The sequence below is a fragment of the Pseudorasbora parva genome, chromosome 19 (assembly GCF_024679245.1).
Source record: "Pseudorasbora parva isolate DD20220531a chromosome 19, ASM2467924v1, whole genome shotgun sequence".
NCBI lineage: Eukaryota > Metazoa > Chordata > Actinopteri > Cypriniformes > Gobionidae > Pseudorasbora > Pseudorasbora parva.
The window spans coordinates 29,806,701-29,833,737 of NC_090190.1; the positions used below are offsets into that span (position 1 = coordinate 29,806,701).

General features: G+C 37.1%; 1 protein-coding gene across 2 annotated transcripts in view; it reads left to right on the plus strand.

The window, feature by feature from the left end:
• The window catches only part of tshz1 (teashirt zinc finger homeobox 1), a 237,971-nt gene that overhangs the window by 55,208 nt on the left and 155,726 nt on the right, over positions 1–27,037 (plus strand). Inside the window, exon 3 of one of the 2 annotated variants that reach the window (XR_010899410.1) lies at positions 6,250–6,321. Coding sequence is in view for 1 of the 2 variants with exons in the window: in XM_067426622.1 (XP_067282723.1) it covers positions 6,250–6,377 (128 nt within the window). In the remaining variant the exon portion in view is untranslated. Of the gene's footprint in view, positions 1–6,249; positions 6,378–27,037 lie in introns of those variants that run through there. The other variant, XM_067426622.1, reaches the window with a different exon arrangement.

Genomic DNA, 27,037 nt, shown 5'->3' on the forward strand with positions numbered 1-27,037 from the left:
AGACATTGGTTATTTTTTATGGAGTAACACATAAAATGAACTATTATTAGATGTTATTAAACTTTATCTTTGTTAGATACAAGGTATCATGTGGAAATGAAAGTGCCATTCATATTTCGTCCGTATGCTCTTATGACTTACAGGAAGTACAGAAAATGTGTTTTTGTTCTGATCATCATTTTTTGTTTATCAATTTCCCAAGTAACAGGAAAAGTAATACACTCATTAAATATACACTACCTTAAAAGTTTGTGGTTAGTTTTTTATTATTATTTATTATTCAGCAAGAACTAAAAAGTGTCAGTGAAGACTTTTACATAAATTATTTTGATATATTTATTTATATACAAATACATACACACCCGATTCCAAAAAAGTTGGGACACTGTGCAAATTGTGAATAAAAAAGGGATGCAATAATTTTTTACAAATCTCATAAACTTATATTTTATTCACAAATAAAATAAAATATAGATAACATCAAATGTTAAAAGTGAGACATTTTGAAATGTCATGCCAAATATTGGCTCATTTTGGATTTCATGAGAGCTACACAGTCCAAAAAAGTTAGGACAGGTAGCAATAAGAGGCCAGAAAGGTTAAATGTATATATAATGAACAGCTGGAGGACCAATTTGCACTTTATTAGGTCAATTGGCAACATGAATGAGTATAAAAAGTGCCTCTCATAGTGGCAGTGTCTCGGAAGTCAAGATGGGCAGAGGATCACCAATACCTCCAATGCTGGAGTGAAAAATAGTGGAGCAATATCAGAAATTAGTTTCTCAGAGAACTTTGAAGTTATCATCATACAGTGCATAATATCATAATATCATGTTCAAAATGTAAAAACAATGCATTCTGTTTTTATGTACAATTTGTACAGTGTCCCATTTTTTTAAACTAGGTTTGTACATTGTGTGTATTTGTACTGGTAAAATAATATATTTATATACATAGATTTACATTAATCATGTTTTATTTCCCTGTCAAATTTACTTATGCCATATATATATATATATATATATATATATATATATATATATATATATATATATATATATATATATATATATATATATATATATTTTTTTTTTTTTTTTTTTTTTTTTGACTGACATGTAATGCAACCAGTCACAGTTAGTTTTGTTCCACATCATGTTTAGGGGCATAAAAATGTAAAGTCCCTGCAATAACAGAAATCTATCATCTAGCATCTGTGTTGCATCTATAAATGATTAATTAAAGAATGTTGTTCAAGTTTACTGCAACAATGGAGCCGCCAACTTCACATACTTTTGAAAATCCAGCGTTTAGTCGATCTATTAAGTGTTTATTGTCACAGTTGTAAACACAACAGCGTTCTTCTTCCACGAGGGAGTGGTAGTCACGCCGTTTGTTTCCAGACGGACCGTTAAATAACGCATCACACACATCTCGTGGACATCCTGTAGAATTCAACCAATCAGGTGACGACTGTGAAACTCCTGAAGTGTTTCCTTGACGTCTGAGGCTGAGACTATGTGTATCATATCTATCAGTGACATACAGTTTTATCCATCACACCTGAGATATTTGGCAAAACATTTTGTGAAAAATGTGACACAGGTACATGATGTTTTGTTTCGGCGTGAGTGTGATGTCTGTTTAAATATATTTGTACATGCACTTGTGCTGCAATAAAATATTTTCACTATTTTTTTATGTTATTGTATACTAGCGATGTTTACTCCTTTCACTGGAGTCTCAGTCCACTTCTACTGTGGAGAATCAGTCAGCTGTAACTTTAAAAAGTAACTTTATGTGTATTCCAAAATAGGTACCAATGTAACGTAATCATTTTCTTTTTATAATCAATATCCCAATATCGTATCATTTTTCTTTTTAAAAGTAATATTGCCCAATGCTGTTTTTAAGATCTTTTTTTGCTGTGATTGTGTTTGGCCCTGCAGGGGCAGATATAGCAGAGCTGCTGATTTGACACTGACAAACACACAAGCCACAGGCCTGAAAATGACAGCCACTAAGAGCCTCTCCCTTCTCTTAACCAGCGCGATATTGATCTGATCCACAGGATTTCACTAACCGGCTCTGACACTCCAACTGTAGCCTATCAGATCAGGAGACGAGACTCTAACCAGGGCCTACAGGTCTACTGTTTTTCAATATAATACAGTCCTTGAAGTCATTTTTACTTTTACATGATAAATTAAAGCAATCAATCACACAATATTGTGTGTTGTAGTGATTTTACAATGGCTATGGGGTCTTGTAGGCCCCAAAACTTCCTAACCATGATAAAATCACTGTAGTGAATAACCTTAAGGGATACCTCACCCCAAAATGAATATTTGATCATTATTTACTCTTCATCTTGTTCCAACCCTTTTGGACTTTTCTTCTTTGGTGGAACACTAAAGAAGTTATTCTGAAGAATGTTAAACTATTTATGTCCATACAATGAAAGTCAATGGTATCCATAACAACACTGGACCACTGAATTTCATTTACATTTTTCAGTTATCTTTTCCTTTGAGTTACTTATTGCTTTTATAAAATGGCAGCTTCGATTATGTGAGAATAGACAGCAATTTTAAATAATTACATCTATTATTAATAATTATCAGGTATTTACTGTTATTACTATGGTAAAAACATGTAACGTATGTAACAAGGACACTGTAAAATAAAGTGTCACCATACTCCGTAATAATTATGAACTTCACTTACTATGGGTTATGGTTAGTTACTTGTAACTATGCATTATTTGCTGTTATTCCTATAGTACTTTGTAACATGTAAGAACATGTCACATAACTGTCACACTAAAATACTGAAAATACTTTTTCAGTTGGTCAACGTCAAAATTTCACATTTTATTTAATGTCTTTCTAAGTAAATTGTACACCTGGATAGGTACGATTGTGGAAAAATAAAATAAAATGCATGCTTGCAAGTGCAAAACTTGCCACCAGAATGCAGAACCACTAATAAACATTTCTTCCGCTTAATAATATAGCTCATTAGCCTAACTGTAGGCCGCGTATGGTTGCCAAGCAACATTGCATAATATAGAATGCAACTAATGTGCAGTCACAGGTGTACAATCACAACAACTCATCCAGTCAGATTTTAGAGCTCCTGTTAGCATGTGATGTAATACCCATCGGATCCGTCAAGATTGATGCTATAGTTTCACAGCATTGCAACAGCAGCGGAGTCCAGGCCTCTCTGTTGTAAAGACTGTGCTGTAGCGCTGCAGTCACTTACGGAGTGTTTGTGTGCCGTGCATCGCTGCCGAGTCTCTATGAAGGCCGGCGCTGTGCTGACGGTTGTGTGCGGGAACCCTCAGCCTGCTCATTAATCTATATCACCCTCCGTCACGGCAGCAGACGCGGAGAACAGCTCTGTCTCACTCACAAACTCAGTCATACTGACGACAACTCGCCTCCTCAATTCTCTGAACTCTGGCCCATCTCTCTCTTTTTCTGTATCTACTTCACTCCTCGTTGTTTCCTTCTACTCTTCATCCTTGTCATTATTTCTTTTCCTGTTCACATTTTTGCTCCTCCTTACTGTGTGCGCATGTATGTATTTGTTGTGTGTGTGTGTGTGTGTGTGTGTGTGTGTGTGTGTGTGTGTGTTTGTCAAAATGACTGAATCTGAAGATGGCAACTGTGTGTTTGGGGGTTCTGACACTTTCACTTTCTTTTTCCACACAAACATTTTCTTTCGAACTGCAACTCTTTCTCTTTTATTCATTAACCAAACCCTTAAGGCTCCCACAGCCACAGAAAGCCTGGAAATATCAGCAAATTTTACAATTGTGATTTCCAGGGCTGGTAAAGTCATAGAAATAATAGAATATTTTAGTGGTTATACTCAGTTGTACACACACACACACACACACACACACACACACACACACACACACACACACACACACACACACACACACACACACACACACACACACACGCAAATATAATTATTGTTTTTAAAACTTGTTCTCTAGGAAAAATATATTTTAATCTAAAAATAAGAGCTACATTTAAAAATGTTAATGGGTCATTCCATGGCTACAGATTTTGATTTTTATCTTTTTTTTCTGCTGAAAGAAATACATAAATGAAGAAACAAGCCCAATATTAAATGCACTGGCTGTATATTTACTGAGTAATCTACTATTTTGTAGAGGGGGTCAATATGATGATTTTCAGCTGAGATTTGGAGCTAGATTACAGGTGGACAAACATTAATTTAGAAAGATCAGCATGATTGACAGCATCATTTTTTTATTTTTACACAGAGATTGGTAGGTCTGTTAGTAAAATCTGTTGATTTTAGCAATCTTTGTTGCATTATATGCCAATGGTGAATGTTCAAAAATGGGGAAAAAAACACGTCTTGTGTTTTTTGCCTGAAGTTTGAATGCACGTACCTCAAGAAGTTTTAAAGATATCTTAATATTCTTTTATATTCTGAATCTTAACCAACTTATCTTTTAAATCAGAATTGTTAAGGCCCAATTAGGTTAATTTCCAGACATTCTCCTAAATTCAGTGTGGCTCCTAAATTGTTAAATTGTAAACATTTTCAGTGGTCAAAATAAAGAATGTAGGTGACTTTGCTTACAGATACTTTTTTTTCTTTTAAAGATGGACTATCTGGAGGAAAAAAAAAATTGAAACTAAGTATGTAAGTTTTTTTTTTCTTTTTTCGATCAATATATTTGCATAGAAGTCTTTTTCCAAGTTTGTGCACCTGTAACTCTAATCTTCTTCTAGATTCTCATTCTTAATTTTGTAATCTTAATTTTTAAGGTCCTATATTGTTCTCATAGATATGGGGATCCCAATGTGACTCGATGTCCAAACTGTTGGATTTTACCCATTTTTAATGGTCAAAAACCAAATGTGGGTCACTTTTCAAAGATCTGATGCTTATTGTGTTAAAAAATGAAGAAGAAATATTGTTGAAACTAGAAACGTATCTAGTTTCCATAACTCTATAACCCAAGAACTGACAATGATGTAAAAATGTGTACATTGAATGCAATGTAAGTCGCTTTGGATAAAAGCGTCTGCCAAAATGCATAAATGTAAATGTAAACTCTAAGGTCTTTGATGAATAGACAGTTCAAAAGAAGAGTGTACATTTGAAATATTTTGCAACATTCTAAATGTTGTTACGGTCACTTTTGATCAATTTAATGCATCCTTGCTGAATAAATGTATTAATTTCTTTAAAATAAAAAAATAAATAAAAAATAATGTCCTTACTTTTGAAATGTATTTCAACTTTTGAAATGTAGTTCATATTTTCTAAAAGTGTTTTGCAGCAGTGTTGCTTCTCAAACAAATTATCTTCAAGGATTACATTTTTTAAACTGGGAAATTAGGCAGAAATATTCTGTTTTTGGTGTGTAAAACATCTCATCAAAAAGTAATGGCTAGTGAGTGATATGATTTTTTAAGTCCTTATCTATTAATCATGATGACCCTCCATGATAAAATAAAATTGGTCAGTTCAGTCGCCGAACAGCTATTTAATATCCATGAAGCTAGCTGAGAGAGTTTATAATCGGTTTCCCTCCCATTTTTTTAAAGATCATTCAAATGTTGCAAACACAAGCGTCACAATATGTCTGAGCATGCACTTTAACTGCTAGGCCACGGTTCCTGACCAGAATCCTTAGGGTTCTAAAGCACTGCAATCCAGAACTTGCTGCTGCATTGTCATTATGAGCAAGCATTTATTAGAAAGGTTCGGCTCCTTAAATGCTTGTCTTAATTGCACAGCTTTGGGGCACAATAGACACATTCTTAATTACGGAGGAGGCTGGTAACCATGGCATGGAAGTAAGTCGCCACACGGCCCAGCTCAAGCATCGCCTTCTTATGTCATTTAACCTAATCATGTTTGATTGATTACTGCAGTCTCCAAACACAGAGCCCAAATGAGGGTCATTTTACACAGGAGGACCGCAGGGCACAGGGGTTTGTGTACACATACAGGAATTAATTGAGAGGTTGGATAATTCCAGCATTTTGTTCACATTACTATTTACATTCAGTACGTTATGCATCATCCTAATTGCAGTAAAACAGAAACATACAGTAAAAATGCATTGGGAGATTATTTTTTTTGCTTATAGCGTGATCTTCTCAAAAATTCAAATAAGCCACAGTAAATTGGCAGTATATTAAAGCCACTTGATACTGACATTTTTTTTTCTTCATTTTTCAGGTTTCTTAATGATTTTCTTGGATATCGAGCTGTTGAATTAGCCCATAACTTGCTGGATGAGACACACCACCCCCCTGTTCCCAGCCTGGTCTGGGATCTGTTCAATATTTCAGCAGGAAAACATTTTGGTAAGTCGCAACGTAATTGAACTTTCAGTGCTAGGAGTTGAATAAACATGCTAGCAATGATTGCACTACATAAATGGCTCTTTTACAAAAAGGGCGGCTCCTCTGTTAGATATGAAGCTTGATCAGTTCCTTGTAAAAGCAAAAACACTCATTCAACTTTTGACTTTTTTACATTATGTAACTGCTGTAGACTTTACTTTTGTGGTTTAGATGCATCAGTAGGCAGCTATCGAAAGTCTGGCTTATGTCAAGATTTGATCTTTTGTGTAGCTTCATGATGTTTAGAAACATTTTAAACGGATGCATTGCACAAAATGTCAAAGTGCAGGAGGCAACGATGGCCACCATTAACCTTTCGCAGGTAATACTTCTGTTTATCGCGTCCTTATTTTGCTGTGCTTCTCAATCTCAGTTTCTTTCTGTCCTTTATTCCGTCACGCGTACACACTCACAAAAACAAAACCTCTCCCTTGTGTCTGTGAGCTGCGTATGTAGAGAAGGCATAATGAAGGAACTCAAAGCAGGTTATGATTGATGCTGTCCAGACCCTTGCAGGCCTGGTCTGCCCGTGCCAAAACTAGCACATTCAAAGACGGCTGTTTTCAAAACTTTTTCCTCACCAGCTTTATATTCGGCATGAAGTCTTTCAGATGTTTTTCTTCACTTGTATGCTTATACATAACCCAGTTGTCCTAAAGTATTGAATTTTTTTAATTTATTTTTTTAGAATTCTTCATTTTCTGATTATGAATTTGGGAGCAAAAGAGGAAGAGTGAAACACAGGAGGGACGTATATATAAGGGAATAGTTCATTTACTCACACGTAGGTTATTCCAAAGTTCCAGGATTTTCTTTTTTCTGTGGAACGCAAAAAGAGACGTTTGGTGTCTCAACGTTTAATGTTCATGCAGCCATTTGAAAGAGAACAGGACTAGAAGTTCTCAAGCTGCAAGAATGATAAGTCGTTTATAGGGCTGTGTATTTATTTTATATATATATATATATATATATATATATATATATATATATATATATATATATATATATATATATATATATATATATATATATATATACATATATATATATTTTGTAAAGATTTATTTTTGGTGATTTTTGGCTTCATTATGATAGGACAGTGTATTTATTTGATTATGTTTATTTTATTCTATTATAAAAAAAAGAGCTGTGTTTTTATATTTTTTTTAATTTTTTTATTATTATTAATTTATTCATTTTTTAAATATTTTATTTATTTTAAAAGAGCAGTGTAAAATCTGCCTAACATTGTCTTTTGTGGTCTATTTTATTTTTTATATTTTTTATATTTTATTTATTTTAAAAGAGCAGTGTAAAATCTGCCTTACATCATCTTTTGTGTTTTTTATTTATTTAATTTAATTTAATTTATTAAGTTATAACACTTATAACATAAAAATAAATAATTTAATTTAATTTAATTTAATTTAATTTAATTTAATTTAATTTAATTTAATTTAATTTAATTTAATTTAATTTAATTTAATTATTTTATTTTATTTTATTATGTTTGATTTATTTTAAAATAAATCCGTGTAAGCAGTGTAAACAACCTGCCTAAAATCATCTTTTTTGTCGTCTTTAGAAAAAAGTAAGTTGTGAATTTGCAACGGCATATGAGTAAATGATGACATAATTTTCATTTATGTGTGAACTATCCCTTTAAGATCTTTCTCTCACATTTGGCAACATTTATGTAATTTCTGCGAGTAATATCATAAGTGTTTAGTGAAACCAGGGGAGACGGCCGAGCACATCTACAGAGCGGCTTCACTTTTAATTTGAGGCAGTTTGGTGTCAAAGTTCTCAGCGCAGGATCAGGCAGGAGAAACTGGCATATTGTCCAGGCTGTCTTTACTCTCTCTTCTGTGTAATCATGGAAAAGCTGAGGCACTTCCTGGGATGGTGGGCTCTGTCCTTTATCTCAATCCTTTGCTCCAAATTGAACATTTTTGCATGTGAAAGCAACTGAACTGAAGGCATCTTCTTGTCTTTTTGACCTGTTAGTTTGTGACTAACAAAGTGTGTGTGTTAGTGTGTGTGTGTGTGTGTTAGTTAGCTTGGACTAGCTGATGCACTCGGTCAACTGTCGTTAACGCTGCACAATGGCAAGTGGAAAAAATGTGTTTAAATCAGCCATATATGTTTGAAACAGAAAATGATTCAGGAGAAGAAGAGGAAGAGTAAATTATACAGGGCTGTTTACAAGTCAGTGTATCAGAATGGTAATGCATTTTATATATTGCTCTAAACAAGAGTTTTGTTTAGAGCAATTTTAGAGCAACAAAAGTCTGGACTGCAGTCTGGACTGCATCTCATTTTCCACATAAAAATCTGATTAGAGCACAGTAAGAAATATTAAATGTGACCCGTCATGTCAAAGCTTGGTATGACCAAAATCACAGTCATGGTGGTCTGTCTCTCTCTCTCTCTCTCTCTCTCTCTCTCTCTCTCTCTCTCTCTCTCTCTCTCTCTCTCTCTCTCTCTCTCTCTCTCTCTCTCTCTCTCTCTCTCTCTCTCTCTCTCTCTCTCTCTCTCTCTCTCTCTCTCTCTCTCTCTCTCTCTCATGACACTTTTACTCTCATTCATAGAAATCCAGGCGTAGATCTCCTACCTCTGAGAGGCTGGGGTCTTCCTCCAAAGCTTCTCACTGTCCTCAGAGGGGAAGGACAGAGTCCATGTTGTGAAAATTGACCCATCTCCTGCTCTTTCCTGTGGAGGTCAGCATTAGCGTGTGTGGCGAGGACTGAGGTTTAGCTATTTGCTCTGCCCCCTGGTGCCCCTGAGGGCCGTTTAAAGGCGTTTAAATGTCTCTCGCCCTGGCTGCCATGTTTGTTTTTGTTCTGTAGCCGGCTCATGCTACGTTTAATGACGCAGGCCTGGGTTTTGACTGATTTATCAGGGGCCATTAAGTCAGCGAAAAGGGAGCTGGAAAACACTTTTACGTCTGTTTCTGAAAACACCGCGTCTGCCAAAGCTTCACACCGCCATGCTGCTCTTCTGGGAGCACAGCGATCGCAGGGTACATAAAGTTTTAAAGTTCCTGCTGGTGGTTGATTGTTGGTGTTTTATTCACGGTTTGTAGAATTGTCCGTGTGGCTAGGGGAAGAGGAAAAGGCTTAAAAACCCAAAATCTGGCCATTTGGATCAGGGTATTATTATGTTAGCGGTTAGCTTAAATACACAAAGACTGATTGATTAAGAATCTGCACACACAAAAGTAATCAACTGCCTAAATTAACATGAAATAGCACTCCAAATAACACAATAGTCTCAAAAAATATGTACAATGTCTATAACAGTGGCCGTCAGAAAGCTTGTGAAAATGAGCAGCTGTTTCCAATAAGGACGTGTTACAAATGACAGTTGTGTGTGTGTGAATGTACCTTTATCAGGAAGTGTTGTTGCCTATTAAATGAACCATCTGTAGGACAAGATTTTTGGGGGCCTTAGGGACACGGTTCGTTCCTGATAAAATGCTAGGAAATCAAAACCGCGTGTAAAAACGGCCCTGTAATCAACATCTGCACGAGCAGAACAAGTCAGAATTGGCTGTACGTGTCCCCGTCCTTGCCCTGTCAATCACTAAGGTGAGAGGAGACCGCCGCTGACGGATGCCGAGAAGATGAGCACGTTAAAACGTCTACGCCCACGGCTCACTTTAACTTCCCCTTGAAGATCGCTGGTGCCTACGCAAGGCTCATCTCCAGACCTGCAGTATCTGCTGAATTTCCAGATATAACGGTGTCGCGAAGTCATTAAACGAAGCGGTTCGCATTAAACTCATTAATCGCAGATTGCCGTTGTTCTCTGAGGTTTATTGCAGGATGAAGAATATCGCCGCGTCTGTCACTTTGAAAACTTCTCACCCGAGGTGTCACCTTATTTGTCAAAACAGTTCATGAAAGTGTTTCATCTTAGCTTAATTCATTCAACGCGAAGGCGCTACATATCCGCCACAGAGACACACAGTAGAACATGCCATTGCTCGACATTACACAGCGTTGTTTTCCAGCATTGTTTTTTTTTCTTGTCCTGTGTATTTTTGTTGTCTTGGCAGGAAGGGGTGGGGGTTGAGACATCATTAAGACTGGTGGGATGGCTGGTGTCTTTCCAGATCATTCTGTCAATGAGAGTGCCACTGACGGTAGACCATTGTTCGGCATGGCAGGCAGGCAGGGCCTCGTCTCCTCTCATCTGCGCGTGAGGCGGGCAGGCGGCCCGTCCCAGGCTCCGGTACCGGGGCGTTGATGATGTAAAGTGACACTCCGTCAGCTCTCATAAGACAACGGCCAGGCGTCGGCCCGCGCTTCCAGAGGCCATGCATAATTCAACAACAATGCAATATCCCCCCTCACCGAGACGCAACATCTCTACGTCCTCTCACAGTCCAAACCCTCTTCAGACCCTGTCTGACACCAGCCATGAGCCTCAGAGCAGCTACGCAGCCTCAGACACACACATGCATAGGCACATGCACAAATGAGCAGGTTGCCCCGGTAGTTAATGAACTATATGAACTGAGAGTGTCTTGTAAGGCATTGATCACATATACTGGGGATATTGGAAGGGCATTTTTAAGCTTTATATGAAATATGTAAGCAACTTATGGTCAGATTGAGTTTTTATATTTTTTATTGCTTTTATCGTTTTAATACTTCCTTTTTAAGAACCAAGATTTTACAATAAACGTCAACTGGCAACTAAAAGTATTTAACAGTATCATTTTATTTTTTATTTTTGTATAATTGTAATTATTATTTAAATTATATATATTTATATATTTTTGTACATTTTTAAATGTACACATATTTTTACATGTACCTTTTAGATATTAATATAGATTGTATGTAATATAGATGTACATTTTATATGTATTATTACATCAATTATTTATATATTACATGTATACTGTATGATATATTATACAAATATATTTTTTTATTTTTTTAAATTATTACATTTTTTTTTTTTGCATCACCACTCAAATGAATCAGGTTTTTTGAACGAATCTGAACAACACTTGTCACCACCTACTGTCATTTAAACACTTTAAGTGTGCGACATTTTCACCTCCCTTTTAAGTTGATAAGCCTAGTTATTTTGCTGTGCTATGTATTATTTTATGGTTACTTGTATTTTATTATTGACATATTTAGCAATGTTTTTCCATGACCCAAGATCTGCGACCCAAAACAATCACTCAGGAAGGGTTTACGTACCTCACAGTGACATTTGACTTGTGGGTAAACGTGTGTATGACACAGAGAACGCGTTTACTGGAGGTAAACGTAGAAGAAGAAAAAAATACTACAAGGAGTTTCTCTCACACAGGGCCACACATTTTAAAACACACAGGAGCTCTCTGACATTAGATCAAAGAGGAGAATAGCAGAAGTGTGGAGGGTGTTGGAAGTGTGTGTGTGTGTGTGTGTGTGTGTGTGTGTGTGTGTGTGTGTGTGTGTGTGTGTGTGTGTGTGGATTACAACATTAGATGAAACTAAGATGGAAGGGGCCTTTTTCACGCATGTGTGAGTTTGAATGTAGCTCATTCATCGCGGGGCTCAGAGATCCTGCGTAATAATAGGTGATGCTGTAACCGAGTCAGACCGGAATAAAAAGACAGAATGGACAGAAAGAAAAAGAGCGAAGGCAGCGTCTGCCAGTCCTTTTATTATATTGTTTTCTCCCTGTACCTACATGAAGACATTCGCTCACCATGCCGTTAACTCCAAACTACAGGGTGTGTGATGATAGACAGAACCGTCATTTTGGCAGTTTAGACTAAACAGGTCTGATGAATGTATCGGTGGAAGCTAAATGTGGATCTTGTTTCCCGCCTTTTCTGCAGCAGGTTTATCTGTGAGTTCTGTGGCTCAAGAAAACCTCTGGGTTTTGGAGCCTTGAAGCAGCATTTAGCACATGTTTAGCACAGACTCAGTCATATTGAGTCTGAGTGCTTATGTGTGTAGGTTCTAATCTCGCATTTGTTTTTGCCTTATCCTGTTTACTGTCTTTGTCCCCAAGAATATATTGCCTTCTATAGTGGAAAAATAATTTATTTATTTATTTTATTTTATTTTATTTTTCAATGTTTTGATATATATATATATATATATATATATATATATATATATATATATATATATATATATATATATATATATATATATATATATATATAAATATTTTTTTTTTTTTTTTGTGACTACTTCTATTGATCATACAATTAAGTTATTTGTTTTTTTAGATAAAATAAAATATTGCCAAATTCCCCTAAAATTAAACAATTAATAAATAAAGAAAAATCAAGATGCTGATTAGACATTATGATTATTGCAGGTGTGCCTTAGGCTGTGCACTAATCATGCTGTCTAATCAGCATCTTGATATGCCACACCTGTGAGGTGGATGGATTATCTCGGGAAAGGAGAAGTGCTCACTAACACAGATGTAGACACATTTGTGAACAATATTTGTGAAAAATAAGCCTTTTGTGTACATAGAAAAGTCTTAAATCTTTGAGTTAAGCTCATGAAAAAAAGCTTTGTTTTTGCCCCCATTTTTCATTAGCCTAAAGGGGTTCTTCAGTAGCCTAGAAATCTAGAAGCACCCTAGCGGCAGCAAAAAAAAATTGCCGCGATTGTTGTCTAGCAACTCTCAATTCACTTCTGAGCTGTAAACGCCAAACTCTTGTCGGCCAATCACATCATGTATAGAGTCAGTGGGCGGGGCTTAATAAAATGACGAGTTGCGCTTGCGAGTGCTTCTAGTAAACACAGAAACTTTCGAATCAGCTTTGACCGCGACTCTGGAAGTTTTTGAAGAAGTTAAAACACTTACATTGCTCTGCCCTCTGCACCGTGTCCATGAATGCCTGAGGCTGCAGCTGCGAGCTGAGTGCTGTGAGTGCGATCTCCCATCCCCCACGCGCGAGTTGAAAACATGTGGAAATGACTCCCTCTGCTGGCTGTAGTCTTTAGCCTCTGGCCAAAAATTTCTCCGGTGACGCAAATTGACGATATACAGGGGGGTAGTATGATCATTTGAATATAATCCAGGGTTTCTACTGATAAAAAGCCATATGCTAATCGTTGAAGTAAACCTTTAAATCAAAGATTTAAGACTTTTCTATGTGCACAAAAGGTCTATTTCTAAAAATGAATAAAAAAATAATCATTGTAGGTGCATGTCTACTGTGAGAGACATGTCCACTGTGAGAGACATCCAAAAAATCCAGAAATCACAATGTATGATTTTTTTATTATTTATTTGTATGATACAACTGCAAATAAGTGATAGTGATATAATTTGATACCTGAGAAAATCGATGTTAATATTTTGGTACAGTAGCCTTTGTTTGCAATTACAGAGGTCAAACGTTTCTTGTAGTTTTTTACCAGGTTTGCACACACTGCAGGAAGGATTTTGGCCCACTCCTCCACACAGATCTTTTCTAGATCAGTAAGGTTTCTTCCCTGTTGCTGAGAAACACGGAGTTTGAGCTCCCTTTAAAGATTCTCTATTGGGTTTAGGTCTGGAGACTGGCTAGGCCACGCCAGAACCTTGATATGCTTCTTACAGAGCCACTCCTTGGTTATCCTGGCTGTGTGCTTCGGGTCATTGTCATGTTGGAAGACCAAGCCTTGACCCATCTTCAATGCTCTAACTGAGGGAAGGAGGTTGTTCCCCAAAATCTCGCAATACATGGCCCCGGTCATCCTCTCCTTAATACAGTGCAGTCGCCCTGTCCCATGTGACGAAAAACACCCCCAAAGGTAGTAGGGATGGTGTTCTTAGGATGGTACTCATCATTCTTCTTCCTCCAAACACATTTAGTGGAATTATTGACCAAAAGGTTATATTTTGGTCTCATTTGACCACATGACTTTCTCCCATGACTCTTCTGGATCATCCAAATGGTCATTGGCAAACTTAAGACGAGCCGGGACATGTGCTGGTTTAAAGGGATCCCATGGTGTTGAGACTTGTATGGCTTAATATAACATAAATGATGTCTCTTACTGAATTATGTGGTAGAAAACCCATGAAAGATCTACGTTATTTAAAAAATCGATTTTATATTTGGACCATGGGCGGCGCCATTTTGTTTGCGTTCTAGGTTGATGACGTAGAGTGGTTGAACTCCTCAATCAGCTGGCGTTACCCGTTGCTATTTTTACCACAACGCAACTCGAAAATTGTTTCAGAGTTAAACAAAACAAATGAATTGCTTTGTAATTGTACTTAAAACACACTCAAACATACATGTGCACACAAACTCACCTACACAAGTCACAAACAGATCGGCGGGCGCGCACACACACACCTGACTGCTCTGTCTCAATCGCATGCATCATCACCAAAACATCCTGCCTCTCTTCCTCACGTTACTTTATCCCATCGTCCTACCTAGATATTTCCCTCTGCTGGTCACATTAGGCATTATAGTTAATCTACTATCAACAGTCTATCTGGGGAACAGGATGTGTTGAACAGGATATACACAGGGAATAGATTGAGGGTTATGTATGCGCGCGCAGTGCGTGCGTGTGTGTGTGTGTGTTCGCGCTGATCTGTTGGGCTGTGTGTGTGTTCGCGCCGATCTGTTGGTGTGTGTGTGTGTTGCTGTGTTCGCGCCGATCTGTTGGGGTGTGTGTGAGTCTGTGTGAGAGAGAGAGTTTGTGTGCACATGTATGTTTGAGTGCGTGAAGTCGGACAGCTGTTTGTAAATCGGCTGTACACTCGTTATTGCGGTGGAACGTGAGACTGAATGACTGCACTCGAACATGTCCACTATGGTGTCGGACAACACTACAAATGTCCGTCCCTTCAAATAATGCCCTATTTAAGGGTATAGGGGTCGATTTCAGATTCAGCCCCTGTCGTGGAGACTGAGCAGCCCAACATCTCGATTGAGACAGAGCCTGTCGTGTGCGCGCCCGCCGATCTGTTTGTGACTTGTGTAGGTGAGTTTGTGTGCACATGTATGTTTGAGTGTGTTTTAAGTATAATTACAAAGGAATTCATTGGTTTTGTTTAACTCTGAAACAATTTTCGAGTTGCGTTGTGGTAAAAATAGCTACGGGTAATGCCAGCTGATTGAGGAGTTCAACCACTCTACGTCATCAACCTAGAACGCAAACAAAATGGCGCCGCCCATGGTCCAAATATAAAATCGATTTTTAAAATAACGTAGATCTTTCATGGGTTTTCTACTACATAATTCAGTAAGAGACATCATTTATGTTATATTAAGCCATACAAGTCTCAACACCATGGGATCCCTTTAAGCAGGGGAGCCTTCCGTGCCATACATGATTTCAAACCATGACGTCTTAGTGTATTACCAACAGTAACCCTAGAAACGGTGGTCTTTTCAGGTCATTGACCAGCTCCTCTCGTGTAGTTCTGGGCTGATTTCTCACCTTTCTTAGGATCATTGAGACCCCATGAGGTGAGATCTTGCATGGAGCCCCAGTCCGAGGGAGATTGACAGTCATGTTTAGCTTCTTCCATTTGCTAATGATTGCTCCAACAGTGGACCTTTATTCACCATGCTGCTTGGCAAATTCCCGGTTGCCCTTTCCAGCCTTGTGGTGTACAATTTTGTCTCTAGTGTCTTTGGACAGCTCTTTGGTCTTGGCCATGTTAGTAGTTGGATTCTTACTGATTGTTTGTGGATGGACAGGTGTCTTTATGCAGCTAACAACCTCAAACAGGTGCATCTAATTTAGGATAATAAATGAAGTGGAGGTGGACATTTTAAATGCAGACTAACAGGTCTTTAAGGGTCAGAATTCTAGCTGATAGACAGGTGTTCAAATTTGCAGCTGTATCATACAAATAAATAGTTAAACAATCATATATTGTGATTTCTGGATTTATTTATTTTTTAGATTATGTCTCTCAAAGTGGACTTGCACCTACGATGACAATTTCAGACCCCTCTATGATTTCGAAGTGGGAGAACTTGCAAAATAGCAAGGTTTCGATCTATCTAAAATTATTTAGATGTTTTATTTATTCATTTTTCATTTCAAGGCCCTTTGGCTACTTCAAATTGATTTGTACAACTGACTTTTAAAACAAAGTGCATACATTTTTTTTAATTAAATGAAATGAAAAACACAAATTTTAAACAACAAATGAAATGAGATTATAAAATTTAAGAATTTAATTTAAAATAAAAAAATTCTTCACATTTTGAGGCAACACAATTTGTTTTTAAATATATTTATGGATTTATTTTGGACCCTGTTGGCTACTTCTGTTGATTGTACTTGAGTGATTAAGTGATTTCAAAATAAAATCTTGCCAAAAATGTAAATAACAGAATATATAAAACATTTGATTGAAATTGACTGATCTGCCCTCACACATAAATGTGATATAGCTGGAATGTCTGTCACCATTTTACATGGTGACAGTGTATATGTGTGTGCATAATATTATAGGTGTAGATTTTTTACCCCCTTTGTAGGATGGGCTCGAGGGCGGACAGTTCACTGTCTCTGAAAGAAGATAGATGAGCCATCACATCAGTCATCACCCAGTTTAACATGCCGCCCCCAGTCCTGCTGGGGGCCTGTCAGCGAGGCCTCCCCAGTCCCACCCTTCACCTCTGTCTTCCTCTTCACCCTTAAAGCATTCCTCCATTACTCTCCTCTTGTCCCACCTCAATTCTATTCTATTCCCCTCTTTTTGCCTTCCTGCTGTGTGACTGCATAATAAACTCAGGTAGCGGCCCTTCCTGCAGACAAATGAAGCCAAAGGTTCCTCCCTGTCAGAGAGGGGAGTATGATTTCAAACGCACAGACAGGCGTCACTTCCAGTCTTTATCCGTAATTCGTTCTGCTGCGGCGCACAGAGCGAGAGGCCTGATGAGGAGGAGGCGCTGTGCTGTTCTGCTCGGCGTCCCACTAAATTCGGCACTGTGGAGGTGAATATGGAATAGGGGCCTCCGCCGGGAGCCCTTGATGGTACAGAAAAGATTAAAATCACAGGGAGTTTTTTTGTTGTTGTCCTAAAGCAGTTTTTAGGCCCTGATAAGTATTTGGTTTAATAAAGTGTCCCCTGAAAAGTATTTAGAAACTTCAAAACGTATGAATGCCACTGTATTTGATAACAAATCATAACCAAGTGGAATTTTATTGAAAGAAAGATGTCATAAGCACATTTTTAGTTAAGACAAAAGTTAGTTAGGTATTAAAAGATTAAACTATAGATATACTGTTCAAGATGACTTTCGTGTTGTGAAACGTTAGTCGATCATGTGACCTGTTGTTTCTTTGCTTGGACACCTGTGCGGAATTGAAGGGAACTGACTTCATCCCCTAAAAATAACAAGTTACCTGTTGATTATATGTAAAAATCACAAAGATTGATATCACATAATATTCCACTCTGTGCTTAGATTGGGCCGGTATATTTTAAAGGGTACATACACACAGTTTCTGCCAATCTCATGTTAGTCTTGAGTACCTATAGAGTATTATTGCATCCTTCATATCTCCGAAGAGTCTTTAGTTATCATATTTATAAAAGATAGAAGCGCTGTACCGATTATTTCTGAAAACATTGAACTTGTGAAGCCTTGCAGTGGGTTTAGTTTTAAGAGTCACGAGTATTACACACACCCACAATACATCAGGGCATTATCCCTGGATAACTTTTGATTCACTATATGTTAGTGTTGTTTACATTTGTTTGCACTTAGACGTAGATTGCCAACAAAACTTTTGATGCAGTTTCACTCACCGTCTGCGGTTTCTACTCATGACCGGTGACTTGACTTCAATAACGTAAATGAAGTTCATTGATGGGCAAGCTCTTGCTCTCGCTCGGGTTGATGTGTGCACATGCTTATCCAGGAGAAGTGCCCATACAAGCAATTTTGCCCTTTATGATGTCATACAGGGCCATACTTGGAAAACGTTCTGAAATTTCAAATGGGCCAGAATTCAAATGGGTCCGATGTGTTTGTTGTTTGCGCGGACTCGCGCATAAGATCTGCGCTGCGCTCTCGTGTCTGCAGTCTAAATTTAGACCAGAGCCGTTGGTGTGTGTGCGCTGCCGTGGTGCGTGAAACTAAAATGAAAACAAACTTCATTCGCCTCAAATGAAAGCATATTTACACTGACTCGTTTCCTATCATATATACAGTGTGCTATGTGCCTTTCACCATGTAGAAATTAGTAAATGTGTGTGAACAACTTACCGATTTCTGCCGCAGCTTTGGCAGTGTAGGGGGCGGGCTTTAGATTCTAGAGAGCAGTTTGATTGGACAGAAGATTTGACGAGAAGTTGAAGTCTGCGATGATGTCATCAAAATCTGAGATTTGTTTTAACGGAAGTGAGAGACTGTACATTTTGAATCTCCTAAATGCAAATTTTGTCATTGTTTCGGAACATACCAGCTTATTCAAACAGTCATACTAAAAGCTAAAAAACTTCAATCTTGATTTCAGTGGGCCTTTAAGGTTGTTTCAGCACTTCTCACTTGTTTTATTTCTACCCTTCTTTTAGTCAGTGCTATTGAGCGTGTTCCTCAGTCTGCAGCAGTTCAGCGGCAACATCAGAACCAGAGGATAATGTGCTTATCGATAGATTGTAGCGATATCTGCATCTGCAGTTCTTTGTCATAAGTGGCATTTACATAACGTGCAGGAGACAGTTTCCCATCCACGTAAAGCTTTCATTGCATTCACCTCTCATCACACTACTCTTTTCCTCAAGTAAAAATGGAATGCAAAAACTCTTTAGAAATGTTATTTTCATTTGAATATTTTGAATATTTAAAACGTATTATTGTTAATGTGGCATTAGATTCACATCATGCACAGCAATTATTTAAGACACAATCTCTTAACATTGTGTGTTCATTTAAACTTTGTTGATGCAAAGAAAGATATTAGTTTAACAGAAACAGAAATATTATGTTAGACGAACAATGTTTGTGAACCTAAGCTGATAGCACTCAGTAAATGCACAAATTTAAAGGCCACTTATTCCACAAAATCCACTTTTATATAAATATGGTTTGCATATAAATGTGTTGACAGTGTGTGAACACATCCACCTTACAATGAGACAAATCCAACCGCCCACATTAGACAAGACGTTTTGATTCTCAGAGGAATGTGATGTCACATTCCTCATGCCCCGCCCATGGCCGCCGACTGAAAGCCCTTAATTACCATTTTTTCCGAAAACAACAGGCCAATCAGAAGAGATGCTCATGAATATTAATTAGGCCGAAAAGAAAATGAGCTATAAAAATATATTGCAATGGTTTTTGCTACTTATCCTGCAAATATGTATTCTTAAGGACATCAAGACCTATAATTAAAAACTCAAGAAAGTTTTACAATATGAGACCTTTAAAACTGCTTATCAGAGTGAATGACAGAGAAAGAAGCATCATGTAGTTATTTCGTTCCGCTAAATAATGACCCAGCAGCTAATTGTTACATTTATAGCCGTAGAGTAAAGGGATTTGTGTTTTTTTAATGTCACTTTGAATTATAGAAGTGGCAAACTGATAGATTCATGTTCTGTTATATATAAAAAAAACAAGACAAAAAAGGAATGGTATAATATAGGGCAGATTAAACATATTGCCAATCTTCTAGACAATTAGAGTAATGTAAGGCTTTCTAAATTAAGATTTTTTCCCATTTCAATCACTGATTTAACTTACAGTAGGTTTGATACTTTGTCATTTATATGTCTCAGCTCATACATGTTATGTTCCCTTGCACCTTTTAGATTCAGTTGTTGAGTTTCTTTAGTTTAAATAAAGGTCCTATTTTTTTTATTTTTTTTTATTTTACTATTGACCAAAGAGAGATTGACATATATTGTTGCTCATATGCATGAAAATTGATACTCAGTTACTTAGTTCTTGTAATTTATATTGTTATCCTGTTGCATGAGGTAAAGATGCATTTGTCAAGCATAAAACAAGTTAAAAGGCAATTAACACATATACATGTGTTAAGTAAATTTCTTTCTTTCTTTCTTTCTTTCTTTCTTTCTTTCTTTCTTTCTTTCTTTCTTTCTTTCTTTCTTTCTTTCTTTCTTTCTTTCTTTCTTTCTTTCTTTCTTTCTTTCTTTCTTTCTTTCTTTCTTTCTTTCTTTCTTTCTTTCTTTCTTTCTTTCTTTCTTTCTTTCTTTCTTTCTTTTTTCCCTTCTTCCCTCGGCTCTCCGTCTCCCTCCGGCTCCGCATGTGCAGGGGAATACAGATGTGTCTCGAAGTCCTGATTGCGATCACGTTGTAGCTGGTGCAACGCTATCTGCCCGAAAACCTGTGAATTGATAATCCTCCTTTTTATTACAAAGCCCAGGCCAGCTACATGTAATCATTTATACTTGCTGCTATCTCTCTAGAACAATACATCAGCTTGCTTCATGAAAGATGGTGCACGCACAAGCTCTTTTTCAAACCCTGCCCCCTCCGTTTTTTTTTTTTTTCCTGGTGAAAAAAGAAATAACCACCATGGATAACCGGAGGACGACAGACAGGTACATTTTAACACAACGTATGAATTTGCATTCTGTCGTGTAATTAAGGGGAGAGAGGGATTTCCTACACAACAACGACTAGCTTAACAAGCATGTTTAGTCAGCTATCGTTTACCATGCCAACACAGCAGTGTGCAAACAAGCCGACGATTCTGCTGTCCCCCCACTGATCCCAGCATGCTCGGGAAAAGGAGGGAGGGAAACGAACGGAGAGAGAGGCAGAAAGTAATGTGAAACGGAGTGATAATGGATCAAGGAACAGAAAAGAGGATTTTAAAAAGAAGGTGGCGGGGGTTTGCTTAGTGACTCCGTCTGATAAACCGCCTGTACCTATTGCGTACCGCATTGGGAGCCGTTCAAACGGGCGGCGGCGAGTTAAATCACATGAAACAGGTGATTACACTTGGGCTTAAGAAGCGTTTCAGACTCTGACTTGGAGACAGTATTGGCTCTGACACCTTCAAGAACACGGAATTGTCAATGATATTGAATTCCAATGGACTTTCAGAAGGTTCTTTGCCGCCCAATGTCACAGGGCCGTCACGAGAGACGGGATTGATTTTGTCATGCATACGGCCCTGCTATAAAGTACTGATACTCTTTGAAGGTAAATGCTTCGAGCAAGGACTCTGCTTATTTAGGGCCCTTTTTAGTTGAAATGTTTGTAAAAAAAAAAGTGTTGCTAACTTATTTATTGCTCTTTAGTGTGCAATGTTGCACATTGTGTAAGCAATAAAATGTAGCGCCCTATGATTTGAAAAACGCAGTTGCAGAATCAAACATACAAATGGAATTTACTGTAAACCTCAGAATGTCACAGAATTTGGCTGAATAAATCAAAAGGTATGCACACTTAATCAAATTGCAACATAATTAAAGCACAAAATGACTGCTATTTAAATATAAAGTCTACATGTTCTGCACGTCTTTGCGTGAATGAGCGGCACAGTTTGTCTTCCACACATTGTCAAGCATGCGTGGAACTCGTGATGTTTTTTAGAATCCGTCAACTCACAATATTAGGACACTCCACATGTACTTCATCTCTAAAGCTGCACTGAGCGCCACTTCACCATTCATTTGATAAAACTTCACACAGAAACTCAAAGCTCTATACTGCAAACCCACCAAAATAATAGTTGAACTTGAAGAAATAATGACTAGAGTCATAGTTATGACTGGAATATATTATTTGTAAACATTATTTTAGGACATTTTTTTTCAACCTTCTTTTAATTTAAAGGGATAGTTCACCCAAAAAAGATTTACTCACACTAAAGTCATCATCGTTTTTTTCAGACAAATACAATCAGAGTTATATTCAAAATATGGCTCTTCCAAGGCTCTTCCAAGCGTTATAATAGCAGTGAATGGCAGCCCAAAATTTGAAACCCAAAAAAGTGCATCCATCCATTATAAAAGTACTCCACACAGCTCCGGGGTGTTAATAAAGGGATTCTGAAGCGAATCAATGGGTAAAGTAAAGTGTCTACCTTCCAGCAGACCGCCTTCCGTATTCAACTTATGATAAAAGTATAACTGGCGCAACGACGTCTTGAGGTAAATTATGGGATAATTTTCATTTTTGGTTGAACGATCCCTTTAAACAGTAAACCTCTTTTGTGAAGCAAAACATTTTAAAGGATGAATTAGATGAGGATGTTGTTAAAGGATGTTGAAGTTGCATTCATTTCACTATTTTTGGTAATAAATTTGTATTAAATCATAAAACACAATTAAATGTTTTTTTTTTTTATTAAAACAAATTAAACTTTTCATAGGCCAATATACCTGTTAATATTATTCCATTGTTAAAGTTTTATGAAATCAGTTGACATTGACATATGTTTTTTGATTAAACCATTCAATAAATATTAAAACCGAATTTAAGAAAAAATCTCCTTGGGCCCTAGATATGGGCAACATCAGCCAGAGGACGTTTTGATTCCCACATATGTGTGTGCGGCAGTTTGTGCATTTCTGCTTTTGTCTGAACTTGTTTATGTGCATATGTGTGTGTGTGTGGCATCTGTGGAGGCCGTCCTCCCCTCTCTGAGTGACCCTGTGTTCGGGGGGCTTATCTCTGTGCTGTTTCACATTATTGATAGCCTGTGTGGGTATTGACAGGGGCATGTGGGGCGGAGGAGCGAATCCAGACTTTGATATGACATATTGTGCATCTCAGCAGCTCTCATAAATAATTCTGACACGTTTTTGTATGCATGGGAAGGTCTGTGATTCGGCCTCCCCATAAAAATAAACTTCTATTATGGAATGTATTTGTCAAGTGGGTGTTTGATGGATGGGGCGGCGTTTAGTGCATGGCAGGTGGAAGGCTCGCAGACGCACTACCTTCTGGGGAGGATTTGCCTGGGCCGAGCTGCTATAATTATTCAGTATGAGACGACATCACACACAGACACACACTCACACAGACACACACACACACACACACACACACACACTCTCTGCACCTGTATTCTCATCTTCTCATTCCACAACTGCATTATCTGCAACTGCTGCATGACGACATAGAGGGACTTAAAGAATGAAGGGATTCAGAGAGAGAGAGAGAGAGAGAGAGAGAGAGAGAGAGAGAGAGAGAGAGAGAGAGAGAGAGAGAGAGAGAGAGAGAGAGAGAGAGAGAGAGAGAGAGAGAGAGAGAGAGAGAGAGAGAGAGAGAGAGAGAGAGAGAGAGAAGAGAGAGAGAGAGAGAGAGAGAGAGAGAGAGAGAGAGAGACACAGAGAACATAAATCAAAGGAGAAACTTTCTCTGAATAATGCAGGAGGCTTGTACTGTATCTGGGTTGCATTATGGATTATTATCGGTAAAAGAGAAAAAAGGGAGAGTGACAGAAAGACAGAGAATCTATCACCCCTGAAGTGGTGCTCTGTGATGATATTGAGAATTCAGTACGTAGGAAGGACAAGGATCTTGTTTTGTGGGGTGACTTTCAAGCTCTCGTATTCCCAGCAGGCATATTGGTTCAACTGTTTGCTGGTAATGTCGCACAGCAATCATTCTTATTTATTTTAAAGGTGTCTTAGACACATAGGTGTCTTATTCCACCTATAATGATAGTAAAAACAAGTTTTACATATAATTGTCACCTTTTTGACTTTTTAAAACAAGAAGGGCTGATACCTTAAATATCTATGTAAATAACCTTTTACGACTTGTGAAACTCCGCTTATCATGGTAAATTAATCAGGGCCACTTGATTCAAAGGATGAATGCAAAAAAGGCATTTGTGCCTTTTAGTTCATTTAAATGTTTGTTGTAACACTGTAAGTTTAAAACACTGTGCTCATCAGACCTGCATTTATTTGATCAAATAGATACAGATTTCTTTTTTTAATATTGTGATATATTATTACAATTTAAAATATTTGGTTTTTAATTTATTATACTTTCAATTATCATTTATTTCTGTGTTGCAAAGCTGAATTTTCATGATCATTACTCCAGTCTTCAGTGTCACATGTGACATCCAGTCTATCACATGATCCTTCAGAAATTAATTCTAATATTCTGATTTATTTTGAGTGTTGGAGACAGTTCTGCTGCCTACTATATCTGATGAATGAAATGTTCAAAAGAACTGCATTTATTCAAAATAAAAACATATTTCAGATAATATAAATCTCCTTTTCTATCAATTGTTATCAATTTAACACATCCTTCATGAATAAAATTATTGATAAAAAAAAAGACTGACCCCAAATTACTGACCAGTAGTGTATATTGTTGTTACAAAATACTTATATATTTAAAACATTTGCTTCTTTTTTTATTTTAATTTTTATTTTTATTCATCAAAATATCAAAATATTACAAAAAAGTATCACAGGTTATGAAAAAATATTAAGCAGCAGAACAGTTTCAAACTTTGAAAATGAATCATCATATTAGAATGATTTCTGAAGGATCATGAGACAATGAAGACTGGAGGAATGATACTGAAAATTCAGCTTTGCATCACAGAAATGAATTTAAATCATTAAAAGTATAATAAATTAAAAACAATTTATTTTAAATTCTAATAATATATCACAATATTATCATTTTTTTCTGTATTTTTGATCAAATAAATGCAGGCTTGATGAGCTGAAGAAACTTCTTTCAAAAACATTACAAATAGTAATGTGTCCAAACTTTTGGCCTTTACTATATATGTATATTAAAAATCGTTAAAAAGTATTTTAGACTTATTTGAATATTATACATTTATATTAGTGCTGTCAATCCATTAAAGGATTAGTTCACTTAAAAAAAAAAAAAATCCTAAAAATTTACTCACCCCCATCTCATCCAAGATGTTCGTTAGTTTTTAAGGGAAACATTCCAGGATTTTTCTCTACATAATGAACTTCAATGGCAACCAAAATGTTGAAGGTCCAAATCAATGCGATTTTAAAGTGTTTTGATTGGCTTCAGAGGCTCTGTGCGATCCCAGTATAGGAATAGGGTCTTATCTAGTGAAACATCTGTCATTAAAAAAAATAAAACTTATCAAATAAATAAATGGTATATACTTTTTAACCTAAATTGCTCATCTTGCACTGCTCTGCGGCTCTTGGGTAATCAGGCTGGAATGGTCACGCTAGGTGGAAGGACAAGTACCCTGTGTTTACAAAGCAAACATGGGTAGACTAATACTAATGTTATTTACCAAAAAAAAAAAAAAAAGGTAAATCAACGATGTCGGATGATTTTGAAGTTGAGGATGGAGTGTTTTTTGGTAAAGGGCACTTATATTAGTCCTTGCACGTTCAGTTGGGCCAGTACTTCTGTCTACGACCATTCCGGCATGATTGCGCAATCACTAGAGCAGCGCAAGAGGAGCAATTTAGGTTAAAAAGTATATACATTTGACTTTTTTTTTTAAATGACGGATGGTTTCCCTAGATAAGACCCTATTCCTCAGCTGGGATCGCGCAGAGCCTCTGAAGCCCTTTGAAACTGCATTGATTTAGGCCTGGAATCCTGCAATGTTTTCCTCAAAAAACTTAATTTCTTTTCGACTGAAGAAAGAAAGACACAGACTCCTTGGATGAGATAGGGGTGATTAAAATATCAGGATTTTTTTTAACATTTTGAAGTGAACTAATCCTTTAAAAAAAGTTACTAATCACATATTTTCACACATTAATCGCACAAAATATTAAAGTTTTCAATATATTTTTGATATCTTCACATTTAATCTCAAAATGAATGGAGACTCACAGTAGCCTATATTTTAAATATTTGTTTAATGGCATCTTTTTATTAAAAGAAGCCCAGTATCACCAATACCAATACTGCTACTGATGTCTCTATGAAATAGATTTTTTCAACATTTTAGCCATTTAGCATTACAGTATAATTGATTACATCATTTTATTACGCTTTTAATTCAAGGCCACATCCACACAAAACCAGAGCTTTCCCTGTCCAATCTTTTTTTCCCCTCGTCTCAAGATATATCTGCGTGCACACGAAACCACTGAAACCCACTAAAAACGATGTATTATACATGCCAGACCAGTGTGTGGTGCTGTAATTCTGCCACAGAGATGCACTAAAAATGGAGAAGAAAACATGCAGTGGAGTATGCAGTGTCTCTAGATGGATCCCAAATGACACACTTCATGTGCACTTTTGGTCTTGTGGACTTATAATGGCTGCCGCATGCAAATGTCCATTAAGTCCACGAGACCATAGGGTGTCACATTCCTTATGTTAGGTTTGAGAAGGGTGCTCATGAGCACCCCCTTTGTGGCCGTTATGGGCTCTCGATGCACACTTAAGCTGAGGCCGCAAGTTTTTGAGCTACACAAAAGACATTACCTGGCAGTCAAAGTGGAATTATGTCACGAAAGTTCGGGAGGGTTTAGGGTGCCATTTGGGATCCAGCCTTACTAGGGTTAACGCGTGGGGTAATGACATCATCATTTCACAAAATATACAGATTGGTATAGTTAGGCCTAGCAGGTATGATATATATGGAATAAATTATCAAACACTTCACAGTCTATACTGAATAAATAAAACATAGATTCATCCTTAAAGCTACAAAAGTTAGTCAGTCAAGAGCAGTGAGTGATTTTCAAAA